General features: G+C 42.5%; 1 protein-coding gene across 4 annotated transcripts in view; it reads right to left on the bottom strand.

The window, feature by feature from the left end:
- The window catches only part of gabra3 (gamma-aminobutyric acid type A receptor subunit alpha3), a 311,418-nt gene that overhangs the window by 49,958 nt on the left and 246,101 nt on the right, over positions 1-15,359 (bottom strand). For all 4 annotated transcript variants that reach the window (XM_062048129.1, XM_062048130.1, XM_062048131.1 and 1 more), the window contains 2 exons: positions 1,937-2,019; positions 190-333 (listed from right to left, as the gene is read on the bottom strand). In XM_062048129.1, coding sequence (XP_061904113.1) covers positions 190-333; positions 1,937-2,019 — 227 coding nt within the window. The remainder of the gene's footprint in view (positions 1-189; positions 334-1,936; positions 2,020-15,359) is intronic.

Raw genomic sequence — 15,359 nt, 5'->3', positions numbered from 1 at the left:
CCAAACAATCCCTTTATTGACACATGGAGAGCTAACCTTTCACACCTTTTGCACCACCTAAAAGCAGGAGTGCATTGATGTTGAACACAATCCAAAGCTGATGTTAGTGAATTGTTACAGTCAGAACTAAACTTCTGTTCCACCATGCCAGCCAGTACAACATATTGAGTTATTCAATCTGTGCGGTACCTGTGCTGGATCTAATGGTTTCTTTGCCAATGACGTGATCCAGTAGGTCATACTGGTTGAGCCTGGAGCCATCATCTGCCACGGTGACGGGCCTCTCGGCTCCTTTGGTCCAGAGGTAAATCACTTCGTTGTTGGTGTAAGCGTCTGTGGACCAAACATGTATTAGAGGAAACGGGGTTAGAAGTCATCAACCAATGACACTTTTATGTTTAAGAATGGGAGCTGTTGTTTCCTTGTGCATTCTAATATCAATACTAATCATGATAATTATCATTTTTTCCCCCAGCAGCAAGACACCATTGCAGCAGCCTAGCGATAAGACAATCATAGATACACTTGACAGCTGCAATACTAGAGATGCAGAAGCGCAGAAGCCCCTAAAAAAATGACATATTTAATTTTATTTACTTCATTTTATTTTTACTTTTATACATTTTTATTTTAGTTTTTATTTGGAGAAAGATGTTCAACAGTTAAAATCTCATATATGCAAAGTTATAATAGACTTCAAATTGCACCGGCATTGTTTTGTGACCCAAATTTGAAAAATTCAACACCTGCCAGTCAGGAACCCTTGGACTTGTCCCAACTTTACCATCCTGCTTAAAATTATTGTTAATATATTGGCTTGTCTCGTTCTCGTGAGATGAGTGTATCGTCACAACCTCATTAATGAAACTTCCCTAAGTTCACCACTATACGAATACCTTGTCACGACTTTTTAGGGCTGTCTTTTACAAAGGATTTTCTTTGTCGAATCTGATTCGTTAGACTCAGACAAAACATTTTTTGTACGCTATCATCTTTGCTACATGTAGGTTAGCAAGAGCACAGCTAATAGGGATCCCCACAAATAAGCAGATACCTTGTGAGTTTTCCACTTTAAAAGGACTAAAACTCTCAGATAAACAGGAAAAACACAACAAAAGATTTATTTTTTTGTCATAAAAAAATACAATCATGTGTGCTTACGGACTGTATCCCTGCAGACTGTATTGATCTATATTGATATATAATGTAGGAACCAGAAATATTAATAACAGAAAGAAACAACCCTTTTGTGTGAATGAGTGTAAATGGGGGAGGGAGGTTTTTTGGGTTGGTGCACTAATTGTAAGTGTATCTTGTGTTTTTTATGTTGATTTAACTTAAAAACATTTAAAAAAAATTTTTTTCATTTCTTCTGCGGCCCGGTACCAATCGATCCACGGACCGGTACCGGGCCGCGGCCCGGTGTTTGGGGACCACTGGATTAGAGCGTCCATCCATCAATTTTCTACCGCAATAGTTTTCAAACTTTTTTAAGTACCACCATAATCACCAACATTAAAATACAGTAGCGCAGTAGGCCAAAGTATTCATTAAAAACAAGGCGGACGTTTTATTTAACAAGTATATTCAATATTATTGGCCACTGTAACATTACACCCAGTTTGAACAGTAACAATGTTTGAAATATAGGAAAATAAAACACTGATCATCAATCAAGTGATTCTTTGGCGTACCACTAGATGGAGCCCGGTAACACAATTTGAGTATCACTGGATTAGCGCAATCTATATGTTTTTAAATATCCTAATGCTTGGACAATGCTTTCATGTCAATACTTTTTATTCCAATTCAAAGATGTGGTCCTTTTCAAACTGTTTTTCCTTTGCTGGACCAAAAAAAAAGGGCTGCGAGTATAACACCCTTCTAGGCTGACAAAAGCTCTTAACTGATTTCTTGACCTTTAGGTGTGACTTACAACTTCCAAACTTCAGGGGACAAGCGTGCGCATCCATGGGGAAATCCTCCAGGTGCATGGGGCACTCGGCGTGAATGGTCAACCTTGTGTGAGGAAGGATGGATGTGGCAGCGAGAGTGGGCGTCAAGAGGGGTCAAAGGGAAGAGGAGAGAGAACACCAGTGAAAACACAAGCCAATAGGGGTAAAGAGGGGTCAAATGGGAGAGAAAAATAATTTTTTTTTTTTGTTTGGTTAGAAATTAATAATAAGAAAAACATTGAACTATTGACTGATTAGGCAATACTACTAATAATCCGGGAGCTCTCTCCACATCACATTAGTAATTGGTTGATTGTTTGGGAAATACTGTATTGTGCACAGTCCATTTAGAAAATGATAGCCTTTTAAATATTTGACTTGTCGTATTCAAACTCTACATTTACTACATGGCGTGGCGAAGTTGGTAGAGTGGCCGTGCCAGCAATCGGAGGGTTGCTGGTTACTGGGGTTCAATCCCCACCTTCTACCATCCTAGTCACGTCCGTTGTGTCCTTGGGCAAGACACTTCACCCCTGCTCCTGATGGGTGCTGGTTAGCGCCTTGCATGGCAGCTCCTGCCATCAGTGTGTGAATGTGTGTGTGAATGGGTGAATGTGGAAATAGTGTCAAAGCGCTTTGAGTACCTTGAAGGTAGAAAAGCGCTATACAAGTATAACCCATTTATCATTTATATTCTATTCCTTTACTTAAATGTTTTCCAGGTCAAGGACTTCAAAATTAATGTAAAGAAGGAGAGGGGAGGCCCTTATTCAGGGTCATCCAAAGTGTGGGTCGCATAGTTTTGTTGGCCCCCAGCATATTGTCGAAATAAAATCAAACTAATTAACAATACAAATGGAAGAAAAATAAGGAAAAAAACATAATGTAATGAGAAAAAGCTGAAATGTTTACAGTCGTACCCTCGTTAAATCACGCTTCAAATATTGCGGCTTTACCACATTGCAGATCTCCTCTTTTTAAAGGCAAAGTCCTCCCAGGTTATTTTGTTCTAAGGGCTTGTCGAAAAAAGGCAAGGAAACTAAAATAAACAATTTATTCTATGTGTTCTGAAGGTTTGCATATTTCTGTGAATTGTCCATTTTAGTTCTATAGATAAATCATTTCTGTTAAGGGACTAATTATTATTATTATTTATTTCCATTTCATATGTGTTGTTTGGGAAGTCAGGGGTCACCAACGCGGTGCCCGCGGGCACCAGGTCGCCCGTAAGGACCAGATGAGTCGCCCGCGGGCCTGTTCTAAAAAAAAAAAAATATATATATATATATATATATATTTTTTAAATTAAATCTACATAGAAAAAACACAAGATACACTTTCAATCAGTGCATCAACCCAAACAACCTCCCCCATGCACACTCATCCACACCCACTCACACAAAAGGGGTTATTTCTTTCTGCTACCAATATTCTGGTTCCCACAACATAGACAACACATCTGCAAGGGACACAGTCCCTGAAGCACACATGATTGTATAGGCTGCTGGTCCACTAACATTTTCCTTAATTACTATTTTTTATGTAATTATTTTTATATTGTTTTACTTTCTTTTTTATCCAAGAAAATGTTTTTTATTTATTTTAAAAAAGGGCCTTATCTTCAACAGACCAGGTTGTCAATGAAATTAGATTTGTTTAAAGGGTTTTTTAAACCAGGCCCAGTCCAGATAATGTCCAAGTCGGACTCAGCAACACACACCTTCATTCATGTACACAGAAAAAAATTAGGGAACACAACAGATTGCATATAATTTATAAACAAAATTACATTTTCAAAATAAGCATTTATGTACAGTCCAGATTATGTCCAGGTCACTCAAATTAGGGAACACAACAACAGATATCATTTAATCTATAAACATAATAATACTTTCAAAATAAGCCTTTGAGGACTTCTCATCTTTTTTTTTTTAATGTTTTTTGGCATCATTATCGTTTTCAACCATGTAACTTTCTAAAGTTAGAAAATACTGAATAAATGTTTTAAAGAAAGTAATACTAAGTGAATATCTGTTTTTGGCCTTAAAAATAAACATTTTACCGAGTACTATAATTAAATTGACTAAATCATGATTGTCAATGAACTCTCCTAAAATAACAGAAACCAAGCTTCATAAACAAACCAATCCTTAAACACATTTTTTCAACTTCCACCCAAAACAAAGACACAATATGACAATACCAAAACAAATGTAGGGTGGATTCAGGCTCCTGACAACAAAATCGATAGTGGTTTTATAGATTAGTTTGAATATGGCATCCCATGGCAACGGGCAGTCAAAAAAGTCCTCCCATTTTCCATTTGTGTTGTATGAGGCAGCCTTCAAAGATTTCTTTATTAAAAAAAACTTTTTGCCAAATAGAATTTCTTATTAGAGGTTTACAAACTAATAATTTAGTAGTTCCATAATTAATTATTTGTTTCCATCTTTTCCCAATTACTCCAGTTAGTTGATAAAATGAAAAGCTTGAGCAAGCATCACCATACATAGCTCTAAATTCATCATACTTCATAATTTTACCATTCTCATTGATAATATCATTGACAAAAATGATTCCTCTTTCAAACATATTTTTCCAAAAGAAAGGCTTTCCATCTATTACAATATTAGAGTTCATCCATATTAACTGCTGCAAAATATTGTCTCTTTTTGCTGGCACATACAATTGAAAACACCACTATGAGTGGATTGTTTCCTTTATGAACCCCGCCATGTTTCCCAGCAGACTCTCTGGGAGGGGATCACTTGTAAAAAAGGATACAATTTCTTTTGATACAGTACATGTTTTTTGTCCAACAGGACATTTGTGTACCACTCAATGTTTAAACACATCTTTGGAACAATTGATGCTTTTAAAGACAGACACATAGCTTCAAGGTTGAGAAGTTTCAGGCCCCCATATTCATACTCTTTGTACAAAACCTTTCTTTTAATATTTTCTGGTTTGCCGTTCCAGACAAAATCGAAGACCCTCCGCTCATAAATCTTAAAAAAGTTTTGTGATGGATCTGGTAATGACAAAAACAAATAAATAAATTGAGGAATACTTAACGAGTTGGCAATAGACATTTTACCATACAAGGTTAGGGATTTCCCTTTCCATAATTGCATAATTTTGTCCAGCTTTCTTAGTCGATTATCATAATTTACTGAGCCTAGATCTTCCAGATTTTCTGGGACAACAACACCAAGTATGTTAACTGTTCCATCTGTCCACAAAACAGGCACTTTGCATTCCATTCGAAAGGACGTTCCCTTTAGATTTCCGATCTTTAACATTTTACATTTATCATAATTAAGCTTAAGGCCAGATTGCTGTGAAAATATGTCCAAAAGATTAAGAAGGTTCCGCAAACAATGAGGAAAAATCTTATCTTTGTGAATCAGCCTTTTCTGACATGAACTTCATCAAGAACAAACACAGAACACGCCTCACTGATGCATATCTGCAAGACTCACTCAGAGTTGCAGTGTCAAGTTACACACCAGAGTACAACACACTAGTTAACAGCATGCAATGCCAGGCTTCCCACTAACTGACAAAGAAACAGATAACAGATTTGGTGTCCAGTTCAAAGTGTGACATGATTTAAAAATTTGAGAGTTTACTTTTGTATTTTACATGAGTTATTATTTGTACAAACACGGTGCAAAGTAATTCATGATTTGTTAAAAAATGTTAGTGGCTAGCTAGTTAAAAGGGGATATTGTGATTTCACAAGACTGTCTTAGAAGTGATCATTTGAAAATGTTCAATTTGAAAAATGTGCACTTAGAGAAAATATAAAAATAAAGTGTTGCATATTGATATTTATCTGTTTCAATATATATTTATTGTGAGAAATCATTAAGATGATCAGTGTTTCCACAAAGATAAATATCATTAATTATTAATAATAACAGAGTTAAAGGTACATTGAGCAAATTGGCTACTTCTGGCAATTTATTTAAGTGTGTATCTAACTGGTAGCCCTTCGCATTAATCAGTACCCAAGAAGTAGCCCTTGGTTTCAAAAAGGTTGGTGACCCCTGGTGTAATGTATTTTCGTTAGATTGTTTAACTGTTGCTACGGTTACGGTTGCCACGGTTACGGTTGCCATGGTGACGGGCACTTCCGTTTCCGCCGGCAGGTAGAAAAAGTGTTTAAAAGAGCCCCGGCATTGACACGCAGCGGAGCGTCGGTAATACTACCCGGAGATAGAGTTCACCACAGTTGCAGATCAGATAAGTAACTAGTACTCTAAGCGTTGTATTTAAGTTTGTTATAAGTGACAGTTAAGTGCCAGTGCACAGCGCGAGGTACGAGTGTTAGTAGCATGCGCTCACGGGCTAGTCGACAGAGAGGTGACCCAGGACGAGGCTGGTTCTCCTCTCGCTCCAGACTAGACTCGTGAGGGAGCTAAGAGGAAGCACGGCCGAGCCCCCCCCCACCCCCCCACCCCTTCTCTACTCTACAACGGGAGGTGTCCCCCCTCTCCAACGCCCCCTTGGTATCCAGCAGTTGCAACTCACCACCCCCACCCTACGTGCACCAACGATACAGCAGGACCACAACAGACTATCTTCTGGCCCAGCCAAGGGGCCCAGGTTGGACTGTGTGTGTGTGTTGTGTAATTGGTTTAGTGCGGGAGGTCTCATTGGGGAGGTAGCGTGTGAGTGGGGATGCGTGTATGAGTGTAATCAATGTGTTCATTATTGTCAGATTATTGTATGTTATATTGTATAGTAAATTGGTTAACTATATAAGTGGTGTCCTCTCACTCTCTCCTAGACTATCTTTATTTGGTAAATAGTGAAAATTAGAGCATCCCCCTAAAGTAAACATACAGTCCTTTACAGGCTCCCGAACATTTTGGTCCTTCGAGCCGGATAGTCTAATCAGTTAGGATGTCCAAAAAGAGTGAGAAAACCCTAAGCCCCTCCCCAAAACCAGAACCACCAACACGCCCTGTTAGAGAGCGTAGGTTACCCACTGGACTACAGGACTATCACTTGACTACCCTAGATGAGACTGACAGCCCCAGTAGTTTAGAGAGTAAAGCACCCCAAGTGGCGGGGGACAATATTGCAACACCTGAGTTAGATTTGACTATGCAACCCAGTATTCACCCCTTCTCCTCACTACCAAGGGATGAAGAGAGACAGGAAAAGGCGGGCCCGCCGCTGGCAGTAGTCATTCCCCCGCCGACAGAACTCGCCAGCCAAAGCAAAGAGGATCCACCAGGAGGTGGCAATTTACCGAACGGTGAGGAAATAATTCCCCCTGATGCCGCCACCCCACTAGACAGGACCGACCCGCGAACCTTCCATCCGGGTGAGTTTTTCAAGAACTCCGATCCTCAAGGCAAGCCCCCCAAAGTGAAGTCTCGCCTATCTTCTGGCCGGCGCAGCAGCGTCCATAGCAGCCGTACAGGTAGTCACCGTAGTAGTCACCGTAGCACCCACTCAGGACGATCAAGCCATGAGAGTCTACTCTCGGAGAAGTTAATCCAGCAGTTGATTGACAACCAGGAGAACCAGCGCCAGGACGCCCTAGCTAGAGAGGAGCGTCTGCACGAAGAAGCCCGTGCTAGAGAGGAGCGTCTGCACGAAGAAGCCCGTGCTAGAGACGACCGCCTGCAGATAGAGGCCCGCGCTGACAAGGAGCGCCTGGAACGGCAAACCCGTGCAACTGCGGAGGCACTAGAGAAGGCGGTCGTCCAGAGCCTGGAGCTCGCTAAGCTCGCTCTCTCCCGCCAACCAGAGCCCTCTTCCCCAGGCCAGATCTCGAGAGCGCCCTCAAGGCCTGGCTCGCCAGAGGAAAGGAAGAGGAGCGTCGAGAGGTCTCGAGCGCTGGACCCAGAAACCCAGAGCGCACACGAGGAGGAAATGGAGCCTGACGAACGCTTGGACTCCCTTTTGGATCGTAGGGTGCAGTATCCACACGCCCCTCCCCCCTCCTCACCATCACCATCAGCCCGCCGTAATACAGGATCATATGACCTGCTTCCTCTTCACCCGCCTGGCTCCATTGTTCCATTCTTTACTCAAGACAGCAGGGAGAACTAAAGGGAGATGCGGCTGAGCTTGGAGTACCTGCTAGGAGAACCACAGGCGTACCACAGTGAGCAGCAAAAGTGGCTCACACTCCAACTCCATTGCAAGCTACCAATAGCTAAGAGACTTTGCTTCTCCCACGCTAAGTCCCTCACGCCCTACACAGACAGCATGAACGAACTAGATCACCGCTGGGGATGTCCATGGGACCACATCCTTGACGAAGTTGAAGCCCTCGGGGAGTTACCTGAGATCCGAACCGACGTAGCCCTGGATGACTACGCCCTCCGCATCCGCTCCCTGGTCACGATGCTGAAGCTGCAGGGACCGACTGGAGCCAGGGAATTGAACACAGGCTCCACCGTGGAGCGCTTCATAAGGAAGCTGCCCAGACACAGAGAGGAAAGGTTCCGGCGGCGCCACGACCAGCTCAATCCCGACCAGCCAGCAGCCAACTTGGAGGAGCTATCTGACTTTTTGAGAAGTGAGGTAAAGCACATCCGTCTCCCAACAAAAGCTGAGCCGAAGTATGGCGGACACGAATGGACCAATCGAGCAACCAAGAGGAAGGAAGGGTCAGTCCGGGTGATGACGACGATCCCAGGGGCTGACACTGAGGAGGAGAGGGACACCCCCCACGGTGATAAGCAAGGTGATAAGAAGCCTCAACCACCTTGCCCGTGTTGCACGGGCCCCCACTGGCTTGAACACTGTCCAGAGTTTGGGAAGAATAACACAGAAGAGAGGAAACAGTGGATCAAGGACAACAAGCGGTGTTGGAGGTGAGCCCGTGAGCACATGGCCACGCAATGCACCCTGAAGAGGCCTTGTCGCATTAAGGAATGCGGCAGGATACACCTCACAGTCCTCCACGACCTCAATACCAGAAGCGACAAGCCGGAGACCGGAGAGTACCCCCGGGACCTATCCAGTGAGATCCAGGAGGGTCGTACCTACTACGTAGGCCCAGTCCATGGTAACAACCCCCGAGTGTTACTCAAGATGGTGCCGGTCATCCTACGCCATGACGGGAGGGAGATGTCGACCTATGCCTTCAAGTTGACTTCCAGTACAACCCACCTAGCGCCCCTCCCACTCTAAACTTCACCCTTGGAACACAGGTCCCCAAAGCTGAAGTCCTCGCCAATGTGTTAGTCAAAGCGGAAGCGATCCGGAATTCCAAATCATTGGACTATGCAAGTAGCAACCTGGCTGACCTCCATCCCATCACGCCCAACTCTCTCCTCATGGGGCGGCCAGACATGATTGTGGATCCAGCGCTACCCAGAGCGCATTGGCTCCTGGGCAGAGTAAAGACAGTCACTAAGGGGAAGGATGGAAGAGTTCGCTCAGCAGTAGTGGACACTGGCCAGGGAACCTACCATCGACCAGTCGCTCGCCTTATCGAGCTCCCCCCATACTCTGACCCGACTCCCCCATACTCTGAACCGACTCCCCCATACTCTGACCCGACTCCCTCATACACTGACCCGACTCCCCCTAAACCCCCCTGATCTGCTTATATATCAAACCTTCATTCGGATAACTGATTTCCTTCACATAAATCAGGGGGCGGCTGTTCTGAAGGTTTGCATATTTCTGTAAATTGTCCATTTTAGTTCTATAGATAAATCATTTCTGTTAAGGGACTAATTATTATTATTATTTATTTCCATTTCATATGTGTTGTTTGGGAAGGTGTAATGTATTTTCGTTAGATTGTTTATCCGTTGCTACGGTTACGGTTGCCACGGTTACGGTTGCCATGGTGACGGGCACTTCCGTTTCCGCCGGCAGGTAGAAAAAGTGTTTAAAAGAGCCCCGGCATTGACACGCAGCGGAGCGTCGGTAATACTACCCGGAGATAGAGTTCACCACAGTTGCAGATCAGATAAGTAACTAGTACTCTAAGCGTTGTATTTAAGTTTGTTATAAGTGACAGTTAAGTGCCAGTGCACTAGTTTAAGTTTAAAGACGTTTTGGGCACTTCACGTTGCCAGTAGGAGGTGAAGCGCATGCTAACCGCTAGTTAGCTCACCGCAGCTCGCACCTGTGTTTGTTGGCTGCACCGTGACTTTACGAACGCCAGGTTCAGTCACGTTTGGACTAAGTTTATAGAAGAGACACTCTCCCCTGTGACTATTTATTGTTTGGAGAGCGAGTGTAGAGTTTAGTTGTGTGCTATCGTGGCTACCTTGCTGCGAGGGAAGTGGACAGCGCGAGGTACGAGTGTTAGTAGCATGCGCTCACGGGCTAGTCGACAGAGAGGTGACCCAGGACGAGGCTGGTTCTCCTCTCGCTCCAGACTAGACTCGTGAGGGAGCTAAGAGGAAGCACGGCCGAGCCCCCCCCCCCCCTCCCCCCCCCACCCCTTCTCTACTCTACAACGGGAGGTGTCCCCCCTCTCCAACGCCCCCTTGGTATCCAGCAGTTGCAACTCACCACCCCCACCCTACGTGCACCAACGATACAGCAGGACCACAACAGACTATCTTCTGGCCCAGCCAAGGGGCCCAGGTTGGACTGTGTGTGTGTGTTGTGTAATTGGTTTAGTGCGGGAGGTTTCATTGGGGAGGTAGCGTGTGAGTGGGGATGAGTGTATGAGTGTAATCAATGTGTTCATTATTGTCAGATTATTGTATGTTATATTGTATAGTAAATTGGTTAACTATATAAGTGGTGTCCTCTCACTCTCTCCTAGACTATCTTTATTTGGTAAATAGTGAAAATTAGAGCATCCCCTAAAGTAAATATACAGTCCTTTACAGGCTCCCGAACACTATGAATGGAGTAAGTACAATTAGTGGCAATACTAGTGCTAGAGTGAAGACTGTGCCCTACTAAGTCTGGGGTGTTCTCCCTCGATTGTCCCTCTACTCACATGCTTTTGTCCTTCTTGCTGCCACTCCCTGGCGGAGTTGTTCGGGCGTTATACAATGAAACCTATCGTTAACCTAAGCACACACACACTTTTCCAGTCTCGTGTTGTCTCGTTCCTGGCACCTCTTCTCACCATCGAAACCAAAAGGATACTATAGGCCTGATTTACTAAAGATTTGCGTGTACTAAAACATGTGCAAACCTAATAACACACACAAAAGTAAGCATAACTAGGCGTGCAATCCATTTTGCTTCTCTGCTTTCATAAATGTACAGAATATATGCTGATCATCAAAACGGCCAAAATTATGGGGAGCAAAGATGCAAATACACAGCACGCGTAATGTGATTCATCAACACTCATCACTGTTTTGCGAGCGCTTTTTAGCATGTGCAGTAAATGATCGAGTGTCTCCGTGATGATGCCCCATATAGTATACGCAGAATAGTCATTTAAAGGGGGCGGGATACCGTAGCACGCCAATGTGTTACTACAATAGAAAAATAGTTCCTCATTGTTCGCTCTTCCAATAACAAAGTCGCTACAGCTTGGTTATTATACAGGATACGGAACGTAGATCAAGTATTATTGGCCGTTTTTGAATGCATTTTTAAAGTGATTTAGAGGTAGAAATGATTGCTCCCATTAGCTGCATTCAGTGGTGGGCCGTGCGTTTCCCACCTAAGCCTTCAGTGATGTCCGACTTCAATGATTATCAATCAATCAATCAATCAATGTTTATTTATATAGCCCTAAATCACAAGTGTCTCAAAGGGCTGTACAAGCCACAACGACATCCTCGGTGTCGAGTGGGTCTGATTACCTCTCAAAATACCATAATTGATGTCACCACATGACCATTGCTGGAGAAATACTATACAGAAACACATTTACACACTACTGGGCATTGTACAAAACAAGTTATTTTCTGGCGCATTTAAAAATCAATAAACCCGCATCAGCAATTAAAACATATCTTATGTAGTACTGTCAAAATTAAAATTGCAAAAAACATTTTAAACGTGAAAAAATAAATAAATTAAATACCTGAACTCACATTTCATCGACAGCTGAGCTAGCTTCCGGGGTTGGCCGAGATGTTCTCACATGATGTAGTTTCTCTTTAAATGTCCTTCTTGAAAATGGCCTTGCAAATATATGTGTTGTCTTGTCTAATCATAAAAGATGCAGACGAGGCGTGTTGGCTGACTTCTTAAAGTTTACTCTACACTATATTAAAAACCTAAACGGGGCTACTGCGCATGCTCTCCACTATTGTGGCATGCTGGGTAATGGAGTTCTAAAGTTACCTGGCTCATACATCACTATCTGCCTCAGGCCATCTAGAAGGCCTTACTGACAAAAACGTGTGATCTGATTGGCTATTGCAACTGTCTATCAAATGTATGTCCCCGTTCACTTACACTGCACAGACGCCTGCATTGCTGAATCTGAAGGCTCGAGGCAGATTTGGTACAGCATGGCAACATAAGCTAGCTGAAATCTGATTGGATAAAAAATCTATAAACTAAAAACAACAGCGCTGGAAGGAGCATAATATGACATGAAGAGAATATGAATACTTTTAGATATTTAGGGAAAGTAAATTTAAAATTACTTTTATCTTTAATTATGATCATGATTTCTGGTTATGTTTGGCCAGCAGAGAAGGCCTTGCTGGCCCTGACGGCACACCACTGGCTGCATTGCTAGGCATGTAGAACTAGCCGATTTGTTAGAAAGCGAAAATAAATTAAAACCCTTTGTCTTCTTGTCTCTTGTGAACGATAGGCAACATTCCAAAAAAAAGTGCACTTCCCCTTTGAATAAGGTGGTCTGCACCACTTTTCAATTGTACATGCTTTTTATAAATTGCACATGCTGTTTAGTGTGTGGTATTAGCATATTAAATAATCAGGCCCTATTTGAAAAAATACAAACACAGGGTGTACTCATTGTGTTTTGTCCTTGAGCAGAACAAAGTGAACAGAGAGTGAGACTCCCTATACACTCTACTCTGCTTTTAGGTGGAAAATATAGATACAAATAAGAAATATGCATACATATATATCCGCAACGTGGTGTTATTTTTATATTTTTCAACCTCAAAAGTACACTGAGTGGGTGGCCATGCCCCTGCCATTTCTAAACTACAATACAGTGTGTTGGATCGATGTCAATGTGTATTCAAGACATTTAAATTTGTAGAAAAAATGGCGGGGGTAGCGGACAATATTGCCAAAAAAAATTAAACGTCTAATAACCAAACATTTCACAACCCCTGTACAGCACTTCTGCAGACCACCTCTTGAAGACCATTGCTCAACAAAATACAGTTAATTGAACACACACATGCAAACACAAGTATAGTGACATACTAGAGCAGGGAGCATATATTGCAGCAGTAGGACGAAATGGGGTGCCCTATCGTCAGTGGCCACTCTGTAATGAATACAGGGGACTCGAATAGGAGCCCCTTTGGTCACATTCCTTAACCACTTCTCTGTAGCTTCTCACAAAGAATCAGATAAACAGTAACTGACTTGGTGCAATAATAAATGATCCAGCTCCAGTGGTTGCTATGTCAGCTTCTGTGCTGTGTGCCGCCCCCCGCCCCCTGACAGCGCAATCAGTTTCTTCACATGAGAAATATTAAGTCACAAACTGAGTAGACTGCTTTAGATATTCCTCCATACATTAATGTCCCTGTGGAGATGACTCTAAGTCCTCACTAGCACAAGAAGGTACTGGGAAGAGAGAGAATAAGAGTGCCAACGAAATGCAAAGACATTGACTAATTACCTAATATAGTTTAGCAGTGGAACTGCATTAGCAATTGCAAATTAGAGAGGAAAGTTAATTTAACACTGAGTGCAATTAGACACATTCCTATATACCGATTCTCTGCAGTGGACATTTGTTTTCCGATTATTTTTTTTACACTTTTTGGAAAAAATCTGCAAAACATAAATATTCACTGCAGAGGACACTGGTTTTCTGGGGGATACAGCAAAGGTTATTGTTTTGCCTACAACAGGGGTGTCAAACTCATTTTCATTGAGGCCACATCACAGTTACTGCTGACCTCCAAGGGACGTCAACATGGACGTATAATTGCCTCATGATATTGTCACGCAATTGCCTGTGTGTATTATTTCATATTATTACAATACAAATTGCTCTCATGATTAATAAATGATAAATGGGTTATACTTGTATAGCGCTTTTCTACCTTCAAGGTACTCAAAGCTCTTTGACACTATTTCCACATTCACCCATTCACACACACATTCACACACTGATGGCGGGAGCTGCCATGCAAGGCGCTAACCAACACCCATCAGGAGCAAGGGTGAAGTGTCTTGCCCAAGGACACAACAGACTTGACTAGGATGGTAGAAGGCGGGGATTGAACCCCAGTAACCAGCAACCCTCCGATTGCTGGCACAGCCACTCGACCAACTTCGCCACGCCGTCCCCAATAAAGTGTTATATTCTAAATTGATGGATTGTTTTGATTTTATAAGTCAAGGTGACAAGCAATTTTTTTTTTTTAAATAAAAAACAAAAAAAAGACGTTTGGAATATATTAAAATATAATATTTGTTGCATGGCAAGACAATATTAAAGTTTAAAGGATGTGTAATTGCGTGCAGCACATGCAATTTTTTAGGGTCAAAATTGAAGGAATAAATACATTTACAGTCGTCCCTCATTTATCGCTGTTAATTGGACTTGATCACCATAGATCGGTAGGTCGTGAGTTCAAACCCCGGCCGAGTCATACCAAAGACTATAAAAATGGTGCCCATTACCTCCTTGCTTGGCACTCAGCATTAAGGGTTAGAATTGGGGTTTAAATCACCAAAATGATTCCTGGCTGTGGCCACCGCTGCTGCTCACTGCTCCCCTCACTTCCCAGGGTGTGAGGGTGATGGGTCAAATGCAGAGGATAATCTCACCACACCTAGTGAGTGTGTGACAAGCATTGGTACTTTAACTTTTAAATGAATTTTCGCAAAGTAGGAATTATTAATCATGAAGTGAATATTTTCACGCTCGGCATACAAAACATGTCTAAGGCCTTCTAAATAAGTTTTTTTATTTTTTATTACGAGAGTCGTTTAGACATTAAATAATGAATCATTATAATAATTATTCCAATATAGTAATGCTACCAGACACTGGGCCAATCGGGGACCAGGATATTGAACAGCCCGCTCTGATTGGTTTGGTCTCCTTTAGTGGCCAATATTTTAATTTATTTAGCCATTTTTATGCTTGAAAATGCTTAATTTAAGACTGGACAATTGTAGAATATGCCTAAAAAAATGATCAGCGATGTCGTAAAGCTGCGCTATTTGAAGCACAATGTGGTGAGGTGTGACTGTGGTAATTGAGGTGATGTGCTTTATTGACAAACATGATTTCCAGGCTTTCGTGGGCCACATAACATGATGCTG

This window comes from Entelurus aequoreus, linkage group LG05 (genome assembly GCF_033978785.1).
Source record: "Entelurus aequoreus isolate RoL-2023_Sb linkage group LG05, RoL_Eaeq_v1.1, whole genome shotgun sequence".
Lineage (NCBI taxonomy): Eukaryota > Metazoa > Chordata > Actinopteri > Syngnathiformes > Syngnathidae > Entelurus > Entelurus aequoreus.
The sequence above is the reverse complement of the archived record's forward strand: the minus strand, read 5'-3'. Positions and strand labels throughout refer to the sequence as shown.